At 43.6% G+C, this 24,280-nt stretch overlaps 1 protein-coding gene and 1 pseudogene across 2 annotated transcripts in view; both read left to right on the top strand.

Moving 5' to 3' along the window:
* The window catches only part of WWC1 (WW and C2 domain containing 1), a 164,137-nt gene that overhangs the window by 66,137 nt on the left and 73,720 nt on the right, over positions 1-24,280 (top strand). For both annotated transcript variants that reach the window (XM_037799533.1, XM_037799534.1), the window contains one exon: positions 10,672-10,781. In XM_037799533.1, coding sequence (XP_037655461.1) covers positions 10,672-10,781 — 110 coding nt within the window. Of the gene's footprint in view, positions 1-10,671; positions 10,782-24,280 lie in introns of those variants that run through there.
* LOC119506479 lies at positions 15,842-16,505 on the top strand (annotated as a pseudogene).

The raw sequence follows: 24,280 nt of genomic DNA, 5'->3' as shown, positions 1-24,280 counted from the left end.
GCAAAACAGACTGATCCTAGTGTTCCTAAAACCTTTTCCCATTCAGAATCCAATCATTTAGAATCTCAATTTTCAGCCCAGAGCTCTTGTTGTCTGTGCTTATAAAATTGTGTTTTGTGTCCTCAAGAGCGTTGGTGATTTAGCATTGTTAAAAGTATCCAGAAAGCTTTTGGTGCTGGGCCCTGAAGCCAGCTTGGCAATTATGTAGAGTTAGCCTACTTTTGACTCCTGCTTTGGGAATGTTGCTAAACATGTCTGTTCACTGCTTCCTCTACCACTCCTCGCAACCATTTGGTTCTTAGGAGTTAAAAGTGCCTCATTATTGTCAAGCCTGAGACACCCATTCTGCCAGTTCCAACTGGGTGCCTCTGATATCCATGCATGGATAGGGAGGGGACAACTCCACCAGGACTGCAGCCTGGCTGACAGCAGTTGTAAGAGGTCAGCGGTTGAGTTGTAATAACATCCCAACTTCAGAGATGTTAAGAAAGTCAGAGATGGAAAAACCAAACCAAACAAACCATGCATCTTAGTGTTGGTGAAATCAAGTCAACATAAGCACCCTAAACAGTCCCTGGCACCCTGTAAACACTCAACAAAATTAAGCTATTGTTGATATCACTATTACTGTTATGCATGAGCTTCTTTGCATCACTATTACTATTATGCAACTTATTATGCATATGTTGGTTCAACAGGAGTTGTTGTGTGTGCCTCACAGAAATGTTGTGAAGATAAAGGAAGAAATTTATTTCATGTAGAACATATAGTGCTGTGCTGGTACTTGATTGGCCTTTGGCAAAGGTGTTTTAATTCCATACTGTTTCATTGCATCCTCACAACGCCCTTGACCTTTGAGACAGACAAGCCAGATACTAGACTTAGGAAGGTTAAAGCTGCAAAGGTGGCCATAGAGATTTTATATTTCAAGTCTCTCATTTTGCAGATGGGAAGCTAAGGCCTGGAGAGAGTAGGTGCCCAGCCCAAGAACATGGCTAGCCTGGTGGCAGTATCAGGACTCAAACACAGATCTCTTCGCTGTCTTTCAGGTCACTGTCTACACCATGCGGCCTAGGTCAGGCAGGGGCCTGGAGAAGCCTCACAGGCCCATTCTGTTTCTAGAAGGACCAGCCTCTCGGGTAGGGTCAGAGCTCCAGGAGCTGCAGATTCTGGGATGGATCAACACCAGGGAAGTGTGGGCTGCAGCCTGCGCTTTTGGAGCTGAGGAGGCTCCTGGACAGTTGAGCACCTTGAAAGACCCCTCAGAAATCCAGTTTGGGGTGCTGTTAGAAGTAAGGCTGAGGGTCGAGTGCCCCAGGGTCCTAAACATGAGAGGAGGTGAACTAGAGGCTGAGGGTTGCATGCCAGGTGCTGTGTTCAGTAATTTCCATGCTGTAATCCATTTAATCCCTTCCCCCCTCCCCCGCAAGAATCCTGGGAGGCAGCTTTTCTCACCTGCTTTATACTGACGCTCTGGGCTGGGGAAGGAATGGGCTAAGATTACACAGCTAGAAAGATGGAACTGGGAGTCCTTTCTGGTTCCATTGGCCCTTTCTGTAGGGCACTGAACTTCTGTAGCCTAACTCCCAATTCAGGAATGAGGATGAGACCAGGGTGGAGTGTGGGTGTAGGGGTGGGGGACGGCTAACAGGTACCATGTGCTCTATTCTGCTTTGGTGTCAGCTTTCAGGAAATTACTCTCCAATGAGGTAATGAGCAAAATAAAGTGCCCATCTCTCAACCTTTGTCTCTCCATGATCCAGAATGAGGGCTTCATGAGTTCATGCTGTTGTCCACACAGCGATAATATTCCTTCTAGTATTATGGGGCTAGTTAGCCCAGGAAAATGCTATTAGAAACTACTTCTTGGAGGCTGTTCAGACACTCACTGCATTTCAAGTGGAGCTGAACTCAATTACCAGGCTGACTTGATCCCCTGGTGCCGTGAAGAGGTTGCAGGCCTGGGCTTGGAACCCAGAGTTTAGTCTCAGCCCTGTCACCATGTCCTTGGGTGACTGAGCAAGTTTTACCTTTCCACACCTCAGTTTTCTCATCAGTAAAGCAGGGGGGTTGATTTGTTGGATCCAAGATGTCCCTGTAAGTTTTAATATTCTTTATCACCTCTATATGAGGGGCTTCATTTGGCCAGCAATATAAATAATAGTAATGATCACTCACATTTATTGAGCGCTTACTGTATGTCAAGCACTGTTCATGCATGATCTCATTTAATCGCCAAACAACACTTGAGGTAGGTCCGAGTGGTTCCTATAGGCAAGAGCTGTTATGAGGACTGAGTTAATCTGTGTAAATTAGCTCATGACAGTTCCTGGCCCAGAGTGAGTGCTCAATAAATGTATTTCTATTCCCGTTTTGTAGATGTGAAAACAAACTTCAGAGAGTTTAAGTATCTTGCCTAAGGTCACATAGCTAGAAAATGGCAGAGTCTGGATTCAAACCCAGGGAGTCTGGCTCCAGAGCCCTGTGCTCTTAATAGCTACCCTATGCTGCCTCTTGATGGACAAGAGGTGGATATAACTCATTAGGGAGCAGTGGGAACTGTGTGCAACTAGAGAGTGCCTGCCCTCCCACCAAAGGCATGGTCATTCCATTTTAAAATAAAGTACTGTGGTGGATAAACAAACATATTGACAGGTTGAATATGGCCCCTGGGTTGTTATTGGCCGTGCCTGCTCTAATCCACAATCTGGTTCTCAGAACTGTGAACTCAAACACCAGCAGGTGATACATAAGAGAGGAGTAGCAACCCAGGTTCATCACTGTGTCAGCGAGCTGGAGGAAACTGGGGTATGACTGGTGAATGGGCATTAAGACATGAGGATAGAGGCAAAGGAAGGGAACAGACCCAGTGCTCAGGTGTGTGATCCCAAGAACTCAGCGTGGGCAGAGTGAAGATAGCATCTGAGATTTGGCAGTGATGGTGAGCCACTGGTCTGTGGGGATCCAGTGAGGGGGCGGGGGCAGTCTGGAATCTTCCCTCTGGAGCTCCCTCCCCTTCGTTTTCCCATAAAAGAATTCCAGGAGTGGGAGTGACCAGACCAAGAAAGCTTCTGGATAAACCAGCCCAACCAAAGTAGGAAAGCAAGGAGATCTGGGGGTCAGAGAACCGGAATGTTGAGACAGGTGTTCTGACAGTGGGGAACACGAAGGAGTGAAGCGGTCAGGAGAAGGAGAACTTGGGGATTCCCGGTGTAAACGCCTCTTCTGGAGACTGACTCCCCCTCTAATCGTGAGAGCTAAATCCAGTCCTGCTTCCATCTCCTACCTTTTCTGGTTTCAGGTTCTGAAAGGAGAGAAAGAACTTCAGTGGTACCGGCTCCTCAAGGAGAGGAGGCTGTGGAGTGCAGTGAGTGAAAGGCTTATTAGCTATGCAAGCCTGGACTATTTTTAACCTCAGTTTCCCCACCCAGACAGTAGGGATACAAAGCCTCATTCACCATAATAACTCATAGTACTTGAACCCTAACTGCGTGCCATGTACACACAACTCATTTTGATGAGGTGGTTACTCTGAGCATCTCCATTTTACAGATGAAGAAGCAGACTCAGAGAGGTTAGTGTTGATTCCCAGGAGGGCAGCGCTACTGAGTGAACCCAGACGGCTGACCCCAGAGCCTATGTGTTTTAACCACCACTGTGGATCATCTTGGGGTGAAGAATGATGGCGGTGGTGATGATGATGTTGATGGTGATAGCTAACATGTTGAGAGCTTACAATGAAGAGTGGCACAATTCTCACCATGCATAAAGCACAGAAGTCTCAACGGATCACGCCAGGCCCTGTGCTAAGCAATATATATGGGTTATCTCAGCTGATCACCACAACACCCTTATGAGATAAGGACTTCTCATAGGTTTCACAGAGAAGGAGACTTCTCTTGATGAGGTTACATAAGACACCCAGGGTTGTAGAAGAGGCGGAGCTTGGATTTCATCCCGGCATCCCATTCCTGAGCCTGTGTGGGTAATGTCTATCCTATCTCCTTATTAACCATGAAGCTGAGCTTTTCTCTCTTGTCTCTGGACAGTCCTTTCTTCTCCAGCCTTCCCTGACTATGCCCCATTGCTGCCACAGCCTCGCCCTTCTCACAATTCCTTAGCCTTTAACTTCTGTACTGCTGACCTAGCACCTTACTAACTATCCCTTTATCCTCTAATTACCTGTGGTTCACAGCCTCAGGTAGCATGACAGCCACATATACCTGTCACTGAATGTCAACTGAAAGTCTTGGGGATTGGTCACTGTTTGAATGAAAGCCTTGTCTCCCTGGCCAGACCATATGCCTCTTGAAAGCTGATTCCAACATCTGGCCCTTGGTGCCCAGCACCGGGCTGGACCTTTTGCGTTCATGTGGTAAATTTGTGTTGCTTGCTGGATCAGTTGAAGTGAGGGTGATAGAAGGTAAGAGGAGAACAGAGGGTGAAACTGGGAACCCTTCGCTAGCGCTTGGCCCAGAGGAGGTGCTCAGAAGAACAAAGTCTGAAGTCTTTCTCAGGGGTCCCAGAGCCCTGAAACCCAGCCTCTGCCTCCACCCTACCCCTCACTCCTCACTGAGTGTAACCCGTTCCAGCCAGGCCGGCTTTCCTGTTCCTTAAACTCACCAGCATGGCTCCCGCCCCAGAACCTTTGACTTGTGCTCTGTGGCCAACCCCACTCCCCACCACCCCTCCGCTGCACCACACACACACACTCCCCCTCCCAGATCTCCCCGTGGCTGCCTGCTTCTCATCCTGTGACCTCCCCTGGAAGATCACTCTCTCAGGGAGCATCTGTTGACTGCCCACCCCCACCCCCACCCCTTTACACTTGACCCCACCACACTTTCATTTTCATAACAGCAGGAGTCTATCTGAAATGATCGCATTGATTCATTTCTGGTTGGGGTGCAGGGCAGGGCCTTGTCTGTCTGCCCACTTCTGTAGTGGATGTTTATTAGGTATCAACAGCGAGCCGTGCGTTCAAGCCCACTCTCACCCCACCTGCCTACCTCGGGAGATGGTTATTGTCATCATCCTCGGATTTCTGAAACATGAATAAAGGGTTTTGGAAGTGAACTGAATTAAAGGAAGGAGAGGGAACTTCAGACGCTGCACTTCCTCGCTGTTTGCCCCAGTCTGCAAGGTGGGGAGTCCGAACTTAGTAACAGGGCCCTGCAAACGCCTGAAGGAGGGTGACGGGTTGTAAAATCTATGCTATGGGAACATGCATGCGAAACACCCTGGGACAGGAGGAACCTGCCCTCTGTTGTGCCAGGGCCGAAGGAGAGGTTCGGCTGAAAGTTTGGACAGTTCTTGGCTTGGCTTCTGGAGGGGGCCCTTTAGAAAGTGATTTCGCCCAGCTGGCCTGGGGAGAGAGCCGAGCTGGGGGCCAGCTTCCTGCTGGATGGCAATAAATAGGTTACTGTGGGAAGCATTCGGATTGCCTGGGAAGTACAGGAAAATGAAAGATATGTTATGCATTCTTCGGTCCCAAGAGAATCACCACCCAGTGTTAGACTTGGCAAAAGGCTTTCCGCTTCTTCTCGGAGCTGCTTCCTTAGAAAAGACGCGCAGTCTGAATACCAGATGCCAGCCGTGGCAATATGTTCCCTAAGCCTTTCCCATAGGCCCAGAGAAAATCAAGGTCATGGTGCCCATTGGTGGTTTTCCCCCTGAGAGTGCAGCAAGGGGCCAGTTGGAGGCTTCTGGCTCCTGAGGCTGCTTTCCTGGACAAGGGTGCTGGGTGGTTTACTTAACAGGGCCTGTGGGGTGATCCCCGGCACAACCTACCTGTCTCCAAGGCGACACATCCGGGCTGTTTTTTCCAGGAGGGCCTGTTGCGAAACCTTTAGGAATGTTTGTGTTCCTTCAGAGATTTGCAATTAAGAAGAGGCAGAACTAGTTCTTGCTTGGCGCCCTTCCTGCCCTCCTCTTGCCCCTCTAGCATTTGGGTCATTTGATCTCACGATTGGGGTTTTAAGCGGCTCAGCACATGGAGGCTGGAGGCAGGGGCTGGACCAGGCTGAATTGGAGTGAGTTGCTTCATCGGGGTGGGGGCTGGGAGTTCAAGGCAGGCCTCCCCCACCTCTGGCTACATCTGAAAGCGGACAACTCTTCCCAGCTTGCATTCTTGGCACTTGCCCGAGGTGAAACATTGCAGGCCCAAGAGGTTTCCCAGAGGGACTGGTTGAAACTGACAATTCTCTCTGGCAGGAACTGTGTATGGGGAGGGTAGGGGGTGGAGGTGGAGGCGGAGGTGTACGTGTATATGTGTGTGTGTGTATTTAAATACTTATGCAGCTAAAAACACTTCACTTCATCCTGATTCTCTGAATGACACGTCTCTGCACACTGAATAATTCATCTCCTTCTTAGCATTTGTTCCAGAGAGAATCTTGCTGTCCAGATTGTTTGCAAGTTGCATAGTCTTTCCATAGAAGCCTTCCTCATTCCCATGAAAGAGCTCTGGGTCCTTCTTAAATGGAAGTCAGGATCTCAGCCCTGTGGCTTTTCCCCCACAACTGTCTTGAAGGGGACCCTGAATATAAAACCCAAGGTCTTCCCTTCTCCTCTTGCCCTCTCCTTCTGACTTTGGGTCTTGCCTCAGTCTGCTTTATTCCTGTTGGGTACAATGTCTGCCTTCGCTGCAAGTGGGACTCAGCATCTCAGCCCAGGTAGGATGTCCACATGTCTGTCTCATTACATGGTTGCTAACATTTATTTGATCTCTGACTATTTAACGCCTAAGGCTGGAATAACCAGTGGAGCAAATGGTTTTCTGGAAAAGTGCTGCATTCCTCATGTTCCACTCCTGCCCCCTGCCCACGCCCCCACCCATCCCCAGCCTCATGCACTGGAAAGCTCAGTGAATTGCTTGTACTGATGATTTTGAAATGTTTACTTGCCTTTTCATTAAGCAGCCAAGGATTATACAATTTCATTGAATATTTATGCACCAAGACACCAAAGAAGGTATCAACTGTGTTAAAGCTCAAGTGTCTTTTGCTTGCTCTACTGTTCCTTCTGGTCTGGCTTTATCATTTGTTCCTCTACTATAATCCATTCTGTGTTCCAGATTGTTCTGAGACTCACCTGGTCTTATTGAGTTTTTTTAGCAAGGCCTGGGCTTTGGAATCACAGTGGGGCTTCAGCTTGTACCTCTGGCTTTTACTGGCTAATGACGTTGAGCATGTTTTCTCATCTGTAAAATGAGGAGAGAGGATAAGAACACCCAGTATCCAGTAAGGGTATGAAATATACATAATATGCTTTCTAGGCCTAGATTTAGCCATTGTTATGTACTTTAATTATAGAGAAATTAGTTTGTTTTTTTTTTTAAAAAAAAAAAAGATAATTAAGATCTCATTAAAATCCCTGTATCCTGTTAACAGTTTAGAGTATTTCTTTCCAGTTGCTCTCTCTCTACACACACACACACACACATTTTAGGCAAAATGTCATATTATAACAATAGCCTGTAGCTTTTCTCACACAACAGTACTGTTTTTTTCTCACAGCGTATTGAGCTTATCCTCTCATATTAGCAAAATATAGAACACGACATCATTACTTTTCATTCCCATATATTGATTGATTATGGAATTCAGCCATTCCATAAATATTTTTTGAGTACCAATTGTGCTAGGACTAGGATTCCATTGCTTAGATGCACCATTGATTAAAATGATTTAATTAATCCCCGGGGAGGAGTTTTCTAAGGCAATGATCCATACAAAGATGCAGGGAGCTGTCAAGAGTGGACGTATCTCCTTGGTTTTCTGGGTTGCAAACAAGATTCATATTTCCGCAGCCAGGCTGACAGGCGGAACTTCTCAGGGAAGAGAGCTGGGAAACGAATGAGCTGGAAAAAGAGGACTTGCTGTGGTGGCTGGAGCATTACATGCCCCTCACAGATTTATCAGTCTTCAGCAAGATAGAAACTCACCACGAAGGGGTATGCCTGTGTGAGGTTTTTCTTCAGAGACCATTGCAAAGATTTGTTGGATAAAGTGATGCTGGACAAGATTTGGCTCTTGGTCACCAGCCTTCATTCTCTGTAAGGAAGAGGGAAAGAACCATTCAGAGAATTTGGAGGAAGAGAGGCTAAGGGAAGCGGCCTTTTGTTTCTGAAGACTGTGCAGGGAGGGCCTGTTGGATGGTGGGGTGGGCTGACGGCAGCTTTGGGCTGGTACTCCTGAACTAAGAGCATTTTGAGCGGGTAAGAGGAAAGTTCCCATCACCCCTGTCTCCCCTGTTTTTTCTTCCTTTTATTCCAAGGTGGAGGTTTGTGGTGAGCTCAGGAGACATATTGTAGATGTCAACCTTTAAAGGAACCTAGAGCTTACAACACAACAAAGGCTCAGGAAATAGGCTGCCTCGGTTGCATCCCAGCTTTGTCACTTTCTAGCTATAAGGCATTGGGTATGTTACTTAGGTCTTTCTTAGCCTCGGTTTCCGCTTATTAAAAGTGAAGATAATAATAACTAATTTTTTTTCGAGTGATTATTCACACCAGGATCTGTGCTAAATATTCTTACAAACAGAGTTTGTCTAATCTAACCAAGAGTCTGGGGCTAGTGTTATCCCCATTTTACAGATGAAAATACTGAGTCTCAGAGAGGTTAAGTCAGTTGCCAAAGTCACACAGCTAGCAAATGATGTTTATTGAATTCTTTACTTGATAGTGTTTTGTCTTCCCTATCATATATACTCCTGGCTTCAACCTCATGGAACGAATAGTTTCCCACAATGCGGCAGTAAATACTGACTAACAGAAGTTTGGGGGTTATCCATTCATGTAGTCAATAGATATTTTTTACAGTTTACTTCACCCTGAATGTGTAGCCTGTATGTATACAGTGATATATAAGATACATCAGGTCCTATCCACCGAGGGCTCTTGCATTGTTTCTTTTTTCTCCTATATGTATTGATTTAGAGTGAATTCAAGAGGGAGGGAAATGGTACAGTATAATAGAGGGTGGTTTCCTATGGCTTGGGAGGAAGTTCCTAATTGGGAATCTGTTCTAGTTTGCTAATGCTACCGGGATGCAAAACACCAGAAATAGATTGGCTTTTATAAAGGGGGTTTATTTGGTTACACTGTTATAGTCTTAAGGCCATAAAGTGTCCCATGTGGCTGGCATCTGCTCCAAGTTCTGGTTTCAAAATGGCTTTCTCCCAGGACATTCCTCTCTAGGCTGCAGTACCTCAAAAATGTCACTCTTAGTTGCTCTTGGGGTGTTTGTCCTCTCTTAACTCCTCTGGAGCAGGAGTCTGCTTTCAACGGCCATCTTCAAACTGTCTCTCATCTGTAGCTACTATCTCAGCTTCTGTGCACTCTTCAAAGAGTCCCTCTTGGCTGTAGCAAGCTCACTCCTTCTGTCTGAGCTTATATAGTGCTCCAGGGAACTAATCAAGGCTCATACTGAATGGGTGGGGCCACACCTCCATGGAAATTATCCAATGAAAGATCTTGCCCACAGTTGAGTGATCACATCTCCATGGAAACATCCAATCAAAAGTCTCCAGCCCAATCAACACCAACAGTTTCCTGCCCACACAAGTTTGCATTAAAGATAATGGCGTTTTGGGGGACATAATACATCCAAACCAGCACAGAATCTGAGACACCTTCCTAGTCATCTTTCTTCCTTCTATTTTGTACCTTGGTTTGCCCATCTGTATAAAAGGTGGTGAAGTGGAAACTTTTAGGATTCCAGAATTGAGAGGGAGTAGGAAACAGGAAGGAGAGGAAGAATATTAGAATGTACATTTTAGGCAGAGGAAGCAATGGGGAGAAACCAAAGTGGCTTCCTGGAGGGTGACTCAGGCTGATTCCTTTATATGTAGATTCCTGACTCCCCACACTGGCCAAAAAACTTGACAGGTGGTTTGTGATGTATTTTTCCAGTCTTGACCAAGCCTGTGCTAGTTTAGTTGGATGATTGGTTTGTTTGTTTGCTTGTTTGATTGACTGACTGATTTTGTCACCAAGGCTGGGTAATTGCCACCAGTTCACTCCCCCCAAAACAGGGACTTAGATGGTGGTTATTGCTAAGAGACCAGTTGGGCCTGGACTGTCCAGGGAAGGGCAACAGTGGGTACAGGCATTGGGAAACAGCTCAGAAGGCCAATAAATGCTGTCTATTGGCCAAACTCACAGGGATGGAGCATCTGCTGTTCTATGTGTCACAGTAAGCCAGCTTTCCAAGTGAGAAGGTGGGCATGACAAACATGGGTATAGAGCCAGGATGAAGATTGGGGGTACTAGGGGTGAGTGAATTGCTGGTGGAAAAGCCAGAGCAGGCTGGAGTTCAAGTCAAGGAGCAAGAATTGCCCTTTGAGCCCTTTACTGTGAACCCCTCCATTAGAGATGCAGAAATAGAGGCCCTGAGAAGGAAGGTGAGTTGCACAAGCCACTATCAGGTTAGTGTCAGAGTTGGAACTGGGACACAGATTCTCTGACTCCCTCTGGAGTGATCTAATCCTGCCGCCGCCATCCATTGGCCTTCCCCTGAACAGTGGGGATGGTGAGCTCGAGTTACAGTGTAAAGCTTCTGGATCTGTCATGCTAGCACAGAGGAGCAGGGTGGCAGTAAGGGACATGCAGCGAGTTGCAGGGTCTGGGGGACTGGGCTGATGGAATCTGTTTCTCCTCTCCCTTGCCAGGTACACCAAACCGCTCACCTTTGCCGACTGCATTAGTGATGAGCTACCGCTAGGATGGGAAGAGGCGTATGACCCACAGGTTGGAGATTACTTCATAGACCACAATACCAGTAAGTTCCTGGCAGTCCTCCCTTCCTCCACCACCTCCTCCTTCCCACCCCTCCACCTCCACACCCACCCCCTGAGTCTGGGAGAACTACCCCAGAGGCTCTCGAAGCCTCAGATTGTATTTTGTTTTATATAGAATTAGAAAGAGATGTGGATATAGATATTGCTATAAAATATAAGCTTATATAAAAATAACAGATCAGAAGGGTTTTAAATAGAATCTACAATTCCTCCTCTCCACAGCCCAACTCCCAGTTTCACAGAGGCAACCGCTGCTAACAATTTCTTGTGTATGATTCCAGAGATTTCCCAATCATGTGTGTTTATAAATGCATGTATTCTTTATATATATACATATATCTGTGTGTATAGCTTTTTTTTTAATTAATAAAAGGCAGATTTGCCACCATCATTGTCACTGCCAGTTTATTGTAGGAGCAGCCAGAGCCCCAGCAAGCCCCCAGCAGCGGTTACGCATCTGTGTCCACAGTGTGGAGGGGTTGGGAGGAGTGTGTGTGTTTCTGGCTCATCGTGTCACTCAGCCCCCGCCCCCCTCACTCTGTATCTGTGATCCGTGTATCCTGATCCAGAATGCAGATTCTTAGGATCTCTGTCTCTGGAACTGGTGGAGGAAACCAGGGAACAGCCCCGCCCACCATCTGCGAAGAGTTTACACACCCAATGTGCACTTGTGGTCAAGGCTATTCCTGTCCTCTGAAATTTCTTGCCCCATTTGTCCATGTCTACAGAGGAAAGAGGATTTTTTTTTTCTGTCTCACACTCATCTTTTGAACTGTGGGAGTCCCTTTATCCTCTCAGGTGAGAGAAGAAGGGAATAGAATGGGAGGAGCCTGGCACAGGCTGCAGACTGAGAAGAGGGCCTGGAATCCTAATAGCTCCTCTTCCCTGAGCACACACACTGGGCCATGTGCCGTGCTATGGGTATGTGATAAGCATTATCTCATTCCATTGTCCCAGCTACCCTGGAGGGTATTAGGATGACTCTCCCCATCTCATAAATGGGATTTAGAGGTAGTAACTGCCTGCCCAAGACTCAGCGCTAAAACATGGCAGAGCTGATGTATTAGGTTTCTCTAGATTAACAGAACTGACAGGATAGATGTGTGTGTATGTATGTGAATAGTAAGAGATTTATTGTAGGAATTGACTCATGTGACCGTGGAGATTGGTGAGTCTGGATTCTGTAGAGCAGGCTGCAAGCTGGGAACTCTGATGAAAGTTTTCTATGAATTCCCCAGGAGAAGCTGGCTGGCTGAAGTACAGATGGAAATTCTTCTTTCTGATGGCTGAAATCATCAGTTCTCCATCTAAGGCCTTCACCTGATTGAATGAGACTTCTCTCATTGCTGAAGGCAGTCTCCTTTGTTGATTGTAGATGCAATCAGCCATAGATGCAATCATCTCACTAATGATTTAAATCCACAAAATGCCCTCATAATAACAAACAGGCCAGTGCTGGCTTGACCAAACAGCTGGATACCATACCCAGGCCAAGTTGACACCTGAACTTAACCATCACCCCTGGGCTTTGGACTGCTCCTGGGGAACAGAGTTGTGGTCCTCTGACCATTTCCTCCCCTGGGATTCAGGAGCAACCACCCTCCTCTGTGGTGCCCCTTGTCACTCTGCATTACAACTGCTTACCTGTTGTTGCAAATACTTCTTGAGCAGTGACTGTGTCTAATTCACTTCTCAACTCCAAGGCCTTTATCAAGCAAGGCACATAGTAGGTGTGCACTTAGCTCTGCTAAATGGAAAGGGCATACGTGCACGAATGCATGACTCAGTGGCTGGATGAGTGACTGTTGTTGGCACTAAATTGTAGAGGAGTTTCTGAGAGACAGCTAATGGCATTAATTGCATTGTTGGGGGTAACAAAGGTTTTTATTAGCACTCATGATTGCTTATTGGTTAATGAGAAGTAAATATGCCTAATTGAGTGTGTATGGGGAGTGAGTTTCATGCTTGGATGGCTGCATAGGATGCTGGCTTAAACACTGATGTACAGGAACCCTAATCAGTCCTTTCCTGTGTCTAATTGCTGAGTGTATCCCCCTAATTAAAAACTGATGGCAGGAGTGGGATTCTAAGGTGCTGCTGGGAGTTGCTGGAGAAGTAGAAGGAAGGAAGGAGTAGCAGACAGTGGCACAAGTTTGTTTTTGAAGGGCTGATGCCAGAAATGGATCATATGGGGAGGTGATGAGAAGTGTTTAGATGCTGGATGTATTTTCAAGATAGAGCCAGCATGATTTTCTTGATGGATTGCATGGGAGGTATGAAACAAAGAGGAAAGAATGACCCTTTTTGTCCAGAGTAAGTAGAAGGAAGGAGTTGCCATTGATTGACATGGAGGAAACTGTAGGAAGACTGGGTCTGAGATGGAAAAGCAAAAGGTCATTTGGACAAGTTGAGTTTGAGATGAGAGAGATGTTGCCGGGCAGCCTGATAACAGGAGTCCAGTGTTTGGGAAAGCAATCCGGGCTAAAGATATGTATTTGGTTGTTGTTGACATATAGATAGGATTTAAAGACATGAAGCTGAGTGAGATCACCAAAGAAACAGATAAAGACGGAAGAAAGAGGACCAAGGAATAGTGAGCCATTGCATCTTCAGACAGTAAGAGGGTGGCGAGAAGAGGAAAAGGCAGAAAGGATCCTGAAAAGGAGTAACCAGAAAGGTGGTAGGAAAACCAGGAGTGTCTTGGAAACTACATGAAGGAAGCATTTCAAGGAGTTACCAACTGTGTGAAATGCTTCTGACAGGTCAAATGGGATGAGGACTGAGAATTGACCAGTAGATATAGCAACATGGATGATGCTGGCTTTGGAGTGCAGCTTTAAAGGGGCCGGGGCAAAAGCCTGCCTGGCATGAGTGTGAAAGAAAATGGAAAGGAAGAATTTGGTGGAAACACCAAAAATATAGATAATTCTTTCCAAAACATAACTTTTCATTATTACGAATATCGTTATCTCTATATAAGATACTTTACGTACATCATGATTATATGGTTTTTGTCATTGATCAAATTATAAGTTTTGCTTTCTCTGAATAATATATCGTGAATATTTGAAGGGGTGCTACATAGTCTTCTTAATTGTCATTTTTAGTATATCAAATGGAAGTACCAATCATCTTAACACATAAGATGAATGTATCACAATGTCCCTGTTGTTGACCTTTTGGGGTTATTTCCATATTTTGGAATAAATGACACTATAGATAAAATCTTTAGGCATATCAGGGTTTTTTCTTTATGATAATTTCTTGAAGATACATAGGGTTATTAAGTCAAAGGGTTTTAATACTTTTAAGATTTGAGGTACATATTCCTCAGTGAGTATTTCCAAAGGGTTCTATCAGTCTCTATTGAGCATTTCCAAAGGATCTATCAGTTTCTATTGCCACAAGTAATAAATGTACCATTTTCCCCACAGGCTCAACAATTGGGGCTATTTCCATTTCTTTTCATTTTTGCTATATTTCTAGATCTAAAATGTTACTTCATTGTTTTTAATTAGCATACCTTTTCACAGTGGCAAAGTTGAATGTTTTCAAGATGTTTGGCTGTTTTTAAGACAATTGCTTTTGTTGTTGTTAAAACTCCTGGAAAATACAGTATTGTACCAGGTGGATGGGTGTGTGGAAAGCGGGTGTGTGGCATTTTATAGGAGGTGGGGTGTGGAATGTCTACAGAGCGTGTAAGTGTGGTGAACCTCTAAGCTGAATGGAGAATGTGTGTGGAAAGTATTTGTAGACAGAAGTTTAGATTATATGGGAGGGGTGAGGGGGCGGGAGATTGGGGTAGTGAGAAGTGGTTCTCAACCATGTCTGTGCTAAATCAGCTAAAAATGTTGAAAGAAGTTGCCCTTAAGGAAGGGAGCCCACAAGAGAGAAGGGAATAGGGTGGTGATGTTTTATGCAGCAAACTTTGTAATATGCTGAACTAATATACTGGGGCCGGTGAGTAACTTTAATAAAAATGAAAACTAAAACCGTTGGCCAAGGTGACCTGTAGGATCCTGCCCAGGTGTAAAATGATCTGTTTTGGCGAGATGGTCTTGACAAAGGGTCATTAGTGTCTGCAGAAAGGCCAGGCAGTGGCTGACCCCACAGTGTGTGGCTGACTTTAACACAGTACTTCCGAGCCACCAGCCATGGGGGGGAGATTTTTAAAAAGCTCAATCCTCCAAAGGATAGTCTTCTCAAAAAATGTTGCTGGTACAACTGGTATCCGTGTAGGAAAAAAAGTCCTCCACTCTCACCCCTACCTCTCATTATATGCAAAAATGAACTCAAAATGCACCATAAACCTAAAAGTGGAAGCTACAACTATAAAACGTCTAGAAGAAAATCTTCAGGATTTTAGGGTAGGCAAAGATGTTTCTGCCAGGACAGAAGAAAAGAAAAAGAAAAAATTGATAAACTGGGTATCCTGGTTTGCTAATGCTGCTGTTATGCAGAATACCAGAAATGGATTGGCCTTTATAAAGGGGGTTTATTTGGTTACAAAGTGACAGTCTTAAGACCATGAAGATGTCCAAATTAAGGCATCAACACGAATATAGCTCCACTGAAGGAAGGCCAATAGCCTCTGGAAAACCTCTGTTAGCTGGGAAGGCACATGGCTGGCATCTGCTAATCCCAGGTTGTGTTCCACTCCTCTCTCAGCTCCTGTACATTCTTCAAAATGTTGCTCTTGGGGCATTTTGTCCTCTCTCAGCTTCTCCGGAGCAGACACTGGGCTACCATCTCCAAAGTGTCAGCAAAAGTCTGCTTTTAGTGGCCATCTCCAAAATGTCTCTCTCAGCCGCTCTGAGGTCCTTCTGTTTGTGAGCTCTTTCATAGGACTTCAGTGATTAAATCAAGACCCACCCTGAATGAGCAGTGTCCATATCTCCATGGAAATAATTTAATCAGATGTTTCACCCACAGTTGACTGAGTCACATCAATGTGGAAACACTCAAAGGATTCCAACCTAATTAACACTAATATATCTACCCCACAAGATTGAAGTAAAAAATATGGCTTTTGGTGGGACATAATATATCCAAACTAGCACACTGGGCTTCATCAAATTCAAGAACTCTGTTCTTCATAAGCCACTATTAAGAAACGGAAAAAGTAAGCCATGCTTCTCCTCCATGGCCAACCACTCCAGCCACCTGCTGGAGAGCCTGGGCCAGCTGGAGCTCAGGGAGGAAGCTTTGAGAGAAGCAGCAACTGCTGCTGATCAGGAGAAAGAAATCCTCCTGGAAATGATCCACGGTATCCAGAATAGCCAGGACATGGGGCAGATCAGTGATGGAGAAAGAGAAGAATTAAGCCTAACTGCAAATCATTTGATGGGATGAACTCTTACCATTTAAGTTTTAGTCGAAACAACTGGAAACCCCCATCAGCAACAATCTCTAAAGCATGCCACTGGGATTAACAATGAGGTGGTCATTAAGTTTCTGGGTGATCTGGGAAATGCCAAGAGTCATTTAATGTTGCTGTACAGTGCGTGTTCATCTGAGGTACCACCTGGGCCCATTGACCAGAAATTTCAATCCATAGTAACTGGCTGTGCTCTTGAAGATCAGAAGAAAATTAAGAGAAGATTAGGGATTCTACTTAGAAATACCGAAAACTCTGACGAGACCATTAAGCTGTTAGAGCATTCTAAAGAAGGTGTTCCAAAACTCAGCAACAAAATGCTGAAGGCAGATTTTTTTTTTTTTTTTTTTTTTTTTGCTTTACATGCTGTTTTTTTTTTTTTTTTTAATAAATTCAAAGTTATAGGCACAGGTGCAAAAACAATACTAACCCCATACACAGAATTCCATCATACCCTGACCCCCCTCCCCCGATAGCTCAATCCACCAACTTTAACATGCTGTCACATCGCTATTTCTTTCCCTCCCCCCCTATCTGTCATCCATCATCTATTGCTCTGTCTTCTGAACATATGAGAGCTAGCTGCACACATCTTTGAACATACACTATAATTCACATATACACTTCCCATGAACAAGAACATTCTTTTGTGCAATCCCATTAAGCACAGCTAAGAAGTACAAGAGAGTCAACAATGATACGAAGCTTACATTCTATATTTCCTTTTCCCTATGTCTCAACTGTGTCCCTTTGAGCCACCTGTCCTCTATCCTCCAATCCCATCCAAGTTCATCCTTGGCATTCAACTGTCATCTATTTAGACTCTTTTTTTTTTTTTTTTTCAATTGTGGAAACAGATATACAGCCTAAATCTTCCCATTCCACTCCCTCCCTAGCCTTCCATTAGTGGGATTAATCACATTTAGAATGTTGTAATGTTCTTTCCCACCATCCATTACTAGAAATTTCCCTTCACCTCCAACAGCAACCCTACACTCATTTCTTAACTCCCCATTGCCCCTTCCCCCATTTCTCTTAACCCAAACTCAACTTTTCATCTCTATCGTTATATTCTCTGATAATTTCTTTGTGTTTACTGTGGGGCTTAAAATTAACCTCTTAAATCCATATCAATCTTGTTTTTCTTTGATACCACCTTCACTTCAATAGGACACATAAACTATGTTCCTATACTCCTCCATTCCCCCACCTTTATATAGTTGTCCAAAATTACATATTTTACATTGAGTTCAAAACCACTGATTTGTCATTAGAGTTTGTGTATTTTATATCATGTAGGAGGTAAATAGTGGAGTTACAGTTCAAAAATTATTGACTTCTATTTGTATTCCATTGTGGTTGGAAAATGTGCTTTGAGTATATTCAAATTTTTTTTTTTTTTTTTTTTTTTTTTAATTTCTTCAGGCTTGTTTTATGTCCCAGCTTATGGTCCCTTCTGGAGAAAGATCCGTGATCACTGGAGAAAAATGAGTGTCCTGAAAGCAGATTTAATTAGTTTTCAACACTAAGAGCACTAACAAATAATGATGTAAAAATGACAAAATACTATTTTAAGTGATAACTAATTCTTTATGTTAGGCATAAACACTCATTTGATAGGGAAAGTTGTTTAAGATGAGAATATTCCAGGGTCATGAGCTTTGTGAATAACACGATTTAAAACTAGAAAATTTTAATTATTTGCAGTTCTCCTTTTTAGATTGAATTCTTTCCTTGTACAGATATCTAGCACCTAATATATATGTTTTTACCATTGTGTGCATGAATACATAGTTGGTAGGGGGAAATGAGTGCCCCATTAGAAGCAGCTTTATTCATCATCAAAACTGAAAACAACCTAAAGGTTTATTTAAAAGTGAATTGTGCCGAGTAATGAAAATGTTCAAAAATTGATTGTGGTGATGAATGCAGAACTATATGATGATACCATTAACCACTGATTGTACACTTCAGATAATTATCTGGTATGTGAATATAGCTCAATAAAACTGCCTTTTAAAAACAGCCAATTGTGATATATTTATATAATAGAATATTATCCAGCAATTATAAAAAACAGACAACTCGTACAGCAACGTAAATGCATCTCAAAAACCTTATGCTGAGTGAAAGAAGACAGACATGAAACAGTAAATACTGTATGATTGCATTTAAATGAAGTTCTGAAACAGGCAAAACGGGCAGGAATGGAGGGTATTGAGTAGTAAAGGGCAGGAAGGATCATTTGAGTAAAGAAAATATTCTACATATCGATTTGGGTGGTGGATTATGGAGTATACCTTCTTCAAAACATAATGAACTATATGCTTTAAATGGCTGCATTTGATTGTATTTAAATCATGCCTTTAATAAATCTGTAAACAAAATATTGATGCCCAGATCATCTTCATACCAATCAAATTGAAATCTCTGGGGTAATTCCAATGTGCAGCCATGCTGAGAACCAGCATTATAGTGTGGGTTGGGGGGTGGGGGGTGGGTTGTTTTGTCTATTTGTCCATCCGTCTTTGTTGGTTTATACCCCAAAGGGGAGCGTGGGACAATGACAATGGTGGCTAAGCCATCTGGTTTGGCCAAGACTTCACTTAAGGCCTTCACATAATTTTATATTCCGAGGAGCAAGGCCTCAGCCAGAGGAAGGGCTCTGTTCCCAGACTAAACCCAGAGCACCATGGGAGGATCCACCCAGTGTGGCCCAGGGCACCTGCCAGCCCTCAGCATTTCAGCCAGTCCTCAGGCAGGCCTTCCCACCTGGGGTTCAGGTTCACACCTGTCAGCTTCAGTGACCCTTCAGCCCACCTGGGTCACCACCTCTTATAGCAAGGGTTCTCACCTTTGGTGGCACATTGGAATCATTTGGGGAGCTTCAAATTTTGTCATTGCCTTGTTCCCATACTCAGCGACTCTGTTTTAATTGATCTAGGGGTGAGGTCTGTGCATGGGGATTTTTACAGGCTCCCCAGGTTATTCTAATAGACAGCCAGGGGATCTCAGCCAAGTCTGCACATCAGAGTCACCTGGGGAAGCTTTTAAAACTATATATGCAGGCGGGGCAAGATGGCAGACTGGTGAGCTGCATGTTTTAGTTACTCCTCCAGGAAAGTAGGTAAAAAGCCAGGAACTGCGTGGACTGGACACCACAGAGCAATCTGTCTTTGGGCATACTTCATACAACACTCATGAAAACGTGGAACTGCTGAGATCAGCGAAATCTGTAAGTTTTTGCGGCCAGGGGACCCGCGCCCCTCCCTGCCAGGCTCAGTCCCGGGGGAGGAGGGGCTGTCAGCTCCGGGAAGGAGAAGGGAGAACTGCAGTGGCTGCTCTTATCGGAAACTCATTCTACTGATTCAAACTCCAACCATAGATAGACTGAGACCAGACACCAGAGACTCTGAGAGCAGCCAGCCCAGCAGAGAGGAGACAGGCATAGAAAAAAAACAACACGAAAAACTCCAAAATAAAAGCAAAGGATTTTTGGAGTTCTGGTGAACACAGAAAGGGGAAGGGCGGAGATCAGGCCTTGAGGCGCATATGCAAATCCCGAAGCAAAGCTGATCTCTCTGCCCTGTGCACCTTTCCTTAATGGCCCTGGTTGCTTTCTCTATTAGCATTTCAATAACCCATTAGATCTCTGAGGAGGGCCGTTTTTTTTTTTGTTTGTTTTTTTTTGTTTTTTTTTTTTTAAATCCTTTTTGCTTTTTCTAAAACAATTACTCTAAGAAGCTCAATACAGAAAGCTTCAAAGAATTGAAATTTGGGCACGTCAAGTCAAGAGCAGAACTAAGAGAGCTCTGAGACAAAAGGCAATAATCCAGTGGCTGAGAAAATTCACTAAACAACATAACTTCCCAAGAAAAGGGGGTGTCCGCTCACAGCCACCATCCTGGTGGACAGGAAACACTCCTGCCCATCGCCAGCCCCATAGCCCAGAGCTGCCCCAGACAACCCAGTGTGACGGAAGTGCTTCAAATAACAGGCACACACCACAAAACTGGGCGTGGACATTAGCCTTCCCTGCAACCTCAGCTGAATGTCCCAGAGCTGGGAAGGGGGAGCAGTGTGAATTAACAGAGCCCCATTCAGCCATCATTTGAGCAGACTAGGAGCCTCCCAACACAGCCCAGCAGCCCAGAACTGCCCTGGGGGGACGGCACTCACCTGTGACATAGCACAGTCATCCCTCAACAGAGGACCCGGGGTGCACAGCCTGGAAGAGGGGCCCACTTGCAAGTCTCAGGAGCCATACGCCAATACCAAAGACTTGTGGGTCACTGGCAGAGACAAGCTGTGGCGGGACTGAGCTGAAGGATTGGACTGTTGCAGCAGCTTTAGGACTCTAGGATCATCAGGGAGATTTGATTGTTAGGGCCACCCCCCCTCCCCGACTGCCCAGAAACACGCCCCACGTACAGGGCAGGCAACACCAACTACACACGCAAGCTTGGTACACCAATTGGGCCCCAAAGACTCACTCCCCCACTCACCAAAAAGGCTAAGCAGGGGAGATCTGGCTTGTGGAGAACAGGTGGCTCGTGGACGCCACCTGCTGGTTAGTTAGAGAAAGTGTACTCCACGAAGCTGTAGATCTGATAAATTAGAGATAAGGACTTCAACTGGTCTACAAACCCTAAAAGAACCCTATCAAGTTCAGCAAATGCCACGAGGCCAAAAACAACAGAAAATTATAAAGCATATGAAAAAACCAGACGATATGGATAACCCAAGTCCAAGCACCCAAATCAAAAGACCAGAAGAGACACACCACCTAGAGCAGCTACTCAAAGAACTAAAGATGAACAATGAGACCATAGTACGGGATATGAAGGAAATCAAGAAGACCCTAGAAGAGCATAAAGAAGACATTGCAAGACTAAATAAAAAAATGGATGATCTTATGGAAATTAAAGAAACTGTTGACCAAATTAAAAAGATTCTGGACACTCATAGTACAAGACTAGAGGAAGTTGAACAACGAATCAGTGACCTGGAAGATGACAGAATGGAAAATGAAAGCATAAAAGAAAGAATGGGGAAAAAAATTGAAAAACTCGAAATGGACCTCAGGGATATGATAGATAATATGAAACGTCCGAATATAAGACTCATTGGTGTCCCAGAAGGGGAAGAAAAGGGTAAAGGTCTAGGAAGAGTATTCAAAGAAATTGTTGGGGAAAACTTTCCAAATCTTCTAAACAACATAAATACACAAATCATAAATGCTCAGCGAACTCCAAATAGAATAAATCCAAAAAAACCCACTCCGAGACATATACTGATCACACTGTCAAACATAGAAGAGAAGGAGCAAGTTCTGAAAGCAGCAAGAGAAAAGCAATTCACCACATACAAAGGAAACAGCATAAGACTAAGTAGTGACTACTCAGCAGCCACCATGGAGGCAAGAAGGCAGTGGCACGATATATTTAAAATTCTGAGTGAGAGGAATTTCCAGCCAAGAATACTTTATCCAGCAAAGCTCTCCTTCAAATTTGAGGGAGAGCTTAAATTTTTCATAGACAAAGAAATGCTGAGAGAATTTGCTAACAAGAGACCTGCCCTACTGGAGATACTAAAGGGAGCCCTACAGACAGAGAAACAAAGACAGGACAGAGAGACCTGGAGAAAGGTTCAGTACTAAAGAGATTCGGTATGGGTACAATAAAGGATATTAACAGACAGAGGGAAAAATATGGCAAACATAATCCAAAGGATAAGATGGCCGATTCAAGAAATGCCTTCACGGTTTTAACGTTGAATGTAAATGGATTAAACTCCCCAATTAAAAGATATAGATTCGCAGAATGGATCAAAAAAAATGAACCATCAATATGTTGCATACAAGAGACTCATCTTAGACACAGGGACACAAAGAAACTGAAAGTGAAAGGATGGAAAAAAATATTTCATGCAAGCTACAGCCAAAAGAATGCAGGTGTAGCAATATTAATCTCAGATAAAATAGACTTCAAATGCAGGGATGTTTTGAGAGACAAAGAAGGCCACTACATACTAATAAAAGGGGCAATTCAGCAAGAAGAAATAACAATCGTAAATGTCTATGCACCCAATCAAGGTGCCACAAAATACATGAGAGAAACATTGGCAAAACTAAAGGAAGCAATTGATGTTTCCACAATAATTGTGGGAGACTTCAACACATCACTCTCTCCTATAGATAGATCAACCAGACAGAAGACCAATAAGGAAATTGAAAACCTAAACAATCTGATAAATGAATTAGATTTAACAGACATCTACAGGACATTACATCCCAAATCACCAGGATACACATACTTTTCTAGTGCTCACGGAACTTTCTCCAGAATAGATCATATGCTGGGACATAAAACAAGCCTCAATAAATTTAAGAAGATTGAAATTATTCAAAGCACATTCTCTGACCACAATGGAATACAATTAGAAGTCAATAACCATCAGAGACTTAGAAAATTCACAAATACCTGGAGGTTAAACAACACACTCCTAAACAATCAGTGGGTTAAAGAAGAAATAGCAAGAGAAATTGCTAAATATATAGAGACGAATGAAAATGAGAACACAACATACCAAAACCTATGGGATGCAGCAAAAGCAGTGCTAAGGGGGAAATTTATAGCACTAAACGCATATATTAAAAAGGAAGAAAGAGCCAAAATCAAAGAACTAATGGATCAACTGAAGAAGCTAGAAAATGAACAGCAAACCAATCCTAAACCAAGTACAAGAAAAGAAATAACAAGGATTAAAGCAGAAATAAATGACATAGAGAACAAAAAAACAATAGAAAGGATAAATATCACCAAAAGTTGGTTCTTTGAGAAGATCAACAAGATTGACAAGCCCCTAGCTAGACTGACAAAATCAAAAAGAGAGAAAACCCATATAAACAAAATAATGAATGAAAAAGGTAACATAACTGCAGATCCTGAAGAAATTAAAAAATTATAAGAGGATATTATGAACAACTGTATGGCAACAAACTGGATAATGTAGAAGAAATGGACAATTTCCTGGAAACATATGAACAACCTAGACTGACCAGAGAAGAAATAGAAGACCTCAACCAACCCATCACAAGCAAAGAGATCCAATCAGTCATCAAAAATCTTCCCACAAATAAATGCCCAGGGCCAGATGGCTTCACAGGGGAATTCTACCAAACTTTCCAGAAAGAACTGACACCAATCTTACTCAAACTCTTTCAAAACATTGAAAAAAATGGAACACTACCTAACTCATTTTATGAAGCTAACATCAATCTAATACCAAAACCAGGCAAAGATGCTACAAAAAAGGAAAACTACCGGCCAATCTCCCTAATGAATATAGATGCAAAAATCCTCAACAAAATACTTGCAAATCGAATCCAAAGACACATTAAAAAAATCATACACCATGACCAAGTGGGGTTCATTCCAGGCATGCAAGGATGGTTCAACATAAGAAAAACAATCAATGTATTACAACACATTAAAAACTCGAAAGGGAAAAATCAATTGATCATCTCAATAGATGCTGAAAAAGCATTTGACAAAATCCAACATCCGTTTTTGATAAAAACACTTCAAAAGGTAGGAATTGAAGGAAACTTCCTCAACATGATAAAGAGCATATATGAAAAACCCACAGCCAGCATAGTACTCAATGGTGAGAGACTGAAAGCCTTCCCTCTAAGATCAGGAACAAGACAAGGATGCCCGCTGTCACCACTGTTATTCAACATTGTGCTGGAAGTGCTAGCCAGGGCAATCCGGCAAGACAAAGAAATAAAAGGCATCCAAATTGGAAAAGAAGAAGTAAAACTGTCATTGTTTGCAGATGATATGATCTTATATCTAGAAAACCCTGAGAAATCGACGATACGCCTACTAGAGCTAATAAACAAATTTAGCAAAGTAGCAGGATACAAGATTAATACACATAAGTCAGTAATGTTTCTATATGCTAGAAATGAACAAACTGAAGAGACACTCAAGAAAAAGATACCATTTTCAATAGCAACTAAAAAAATCAAGTACCTAGGAATAAACTTAACCAAAGATGTAAAAGACCTATACAAAGAAAACTACATAACTCTACTAA

This window comes from Choloepus didactylus, chromosome 11, assembly GCF_015220235.1.
Source record: "Choloepus didactylus isolate mChoDid1 chromosome 11, mChoDid1.pri, whole genome shotgun sequence".
NCBI lineage: Eukaryota > Metazoa > Chordata > Mammalia > Pilosa > Megalonychidae > Choloepus > Choloepus didactylus.
This window is presented reverse-complemented; position numbering and strand designations above follow the sequence as displayed.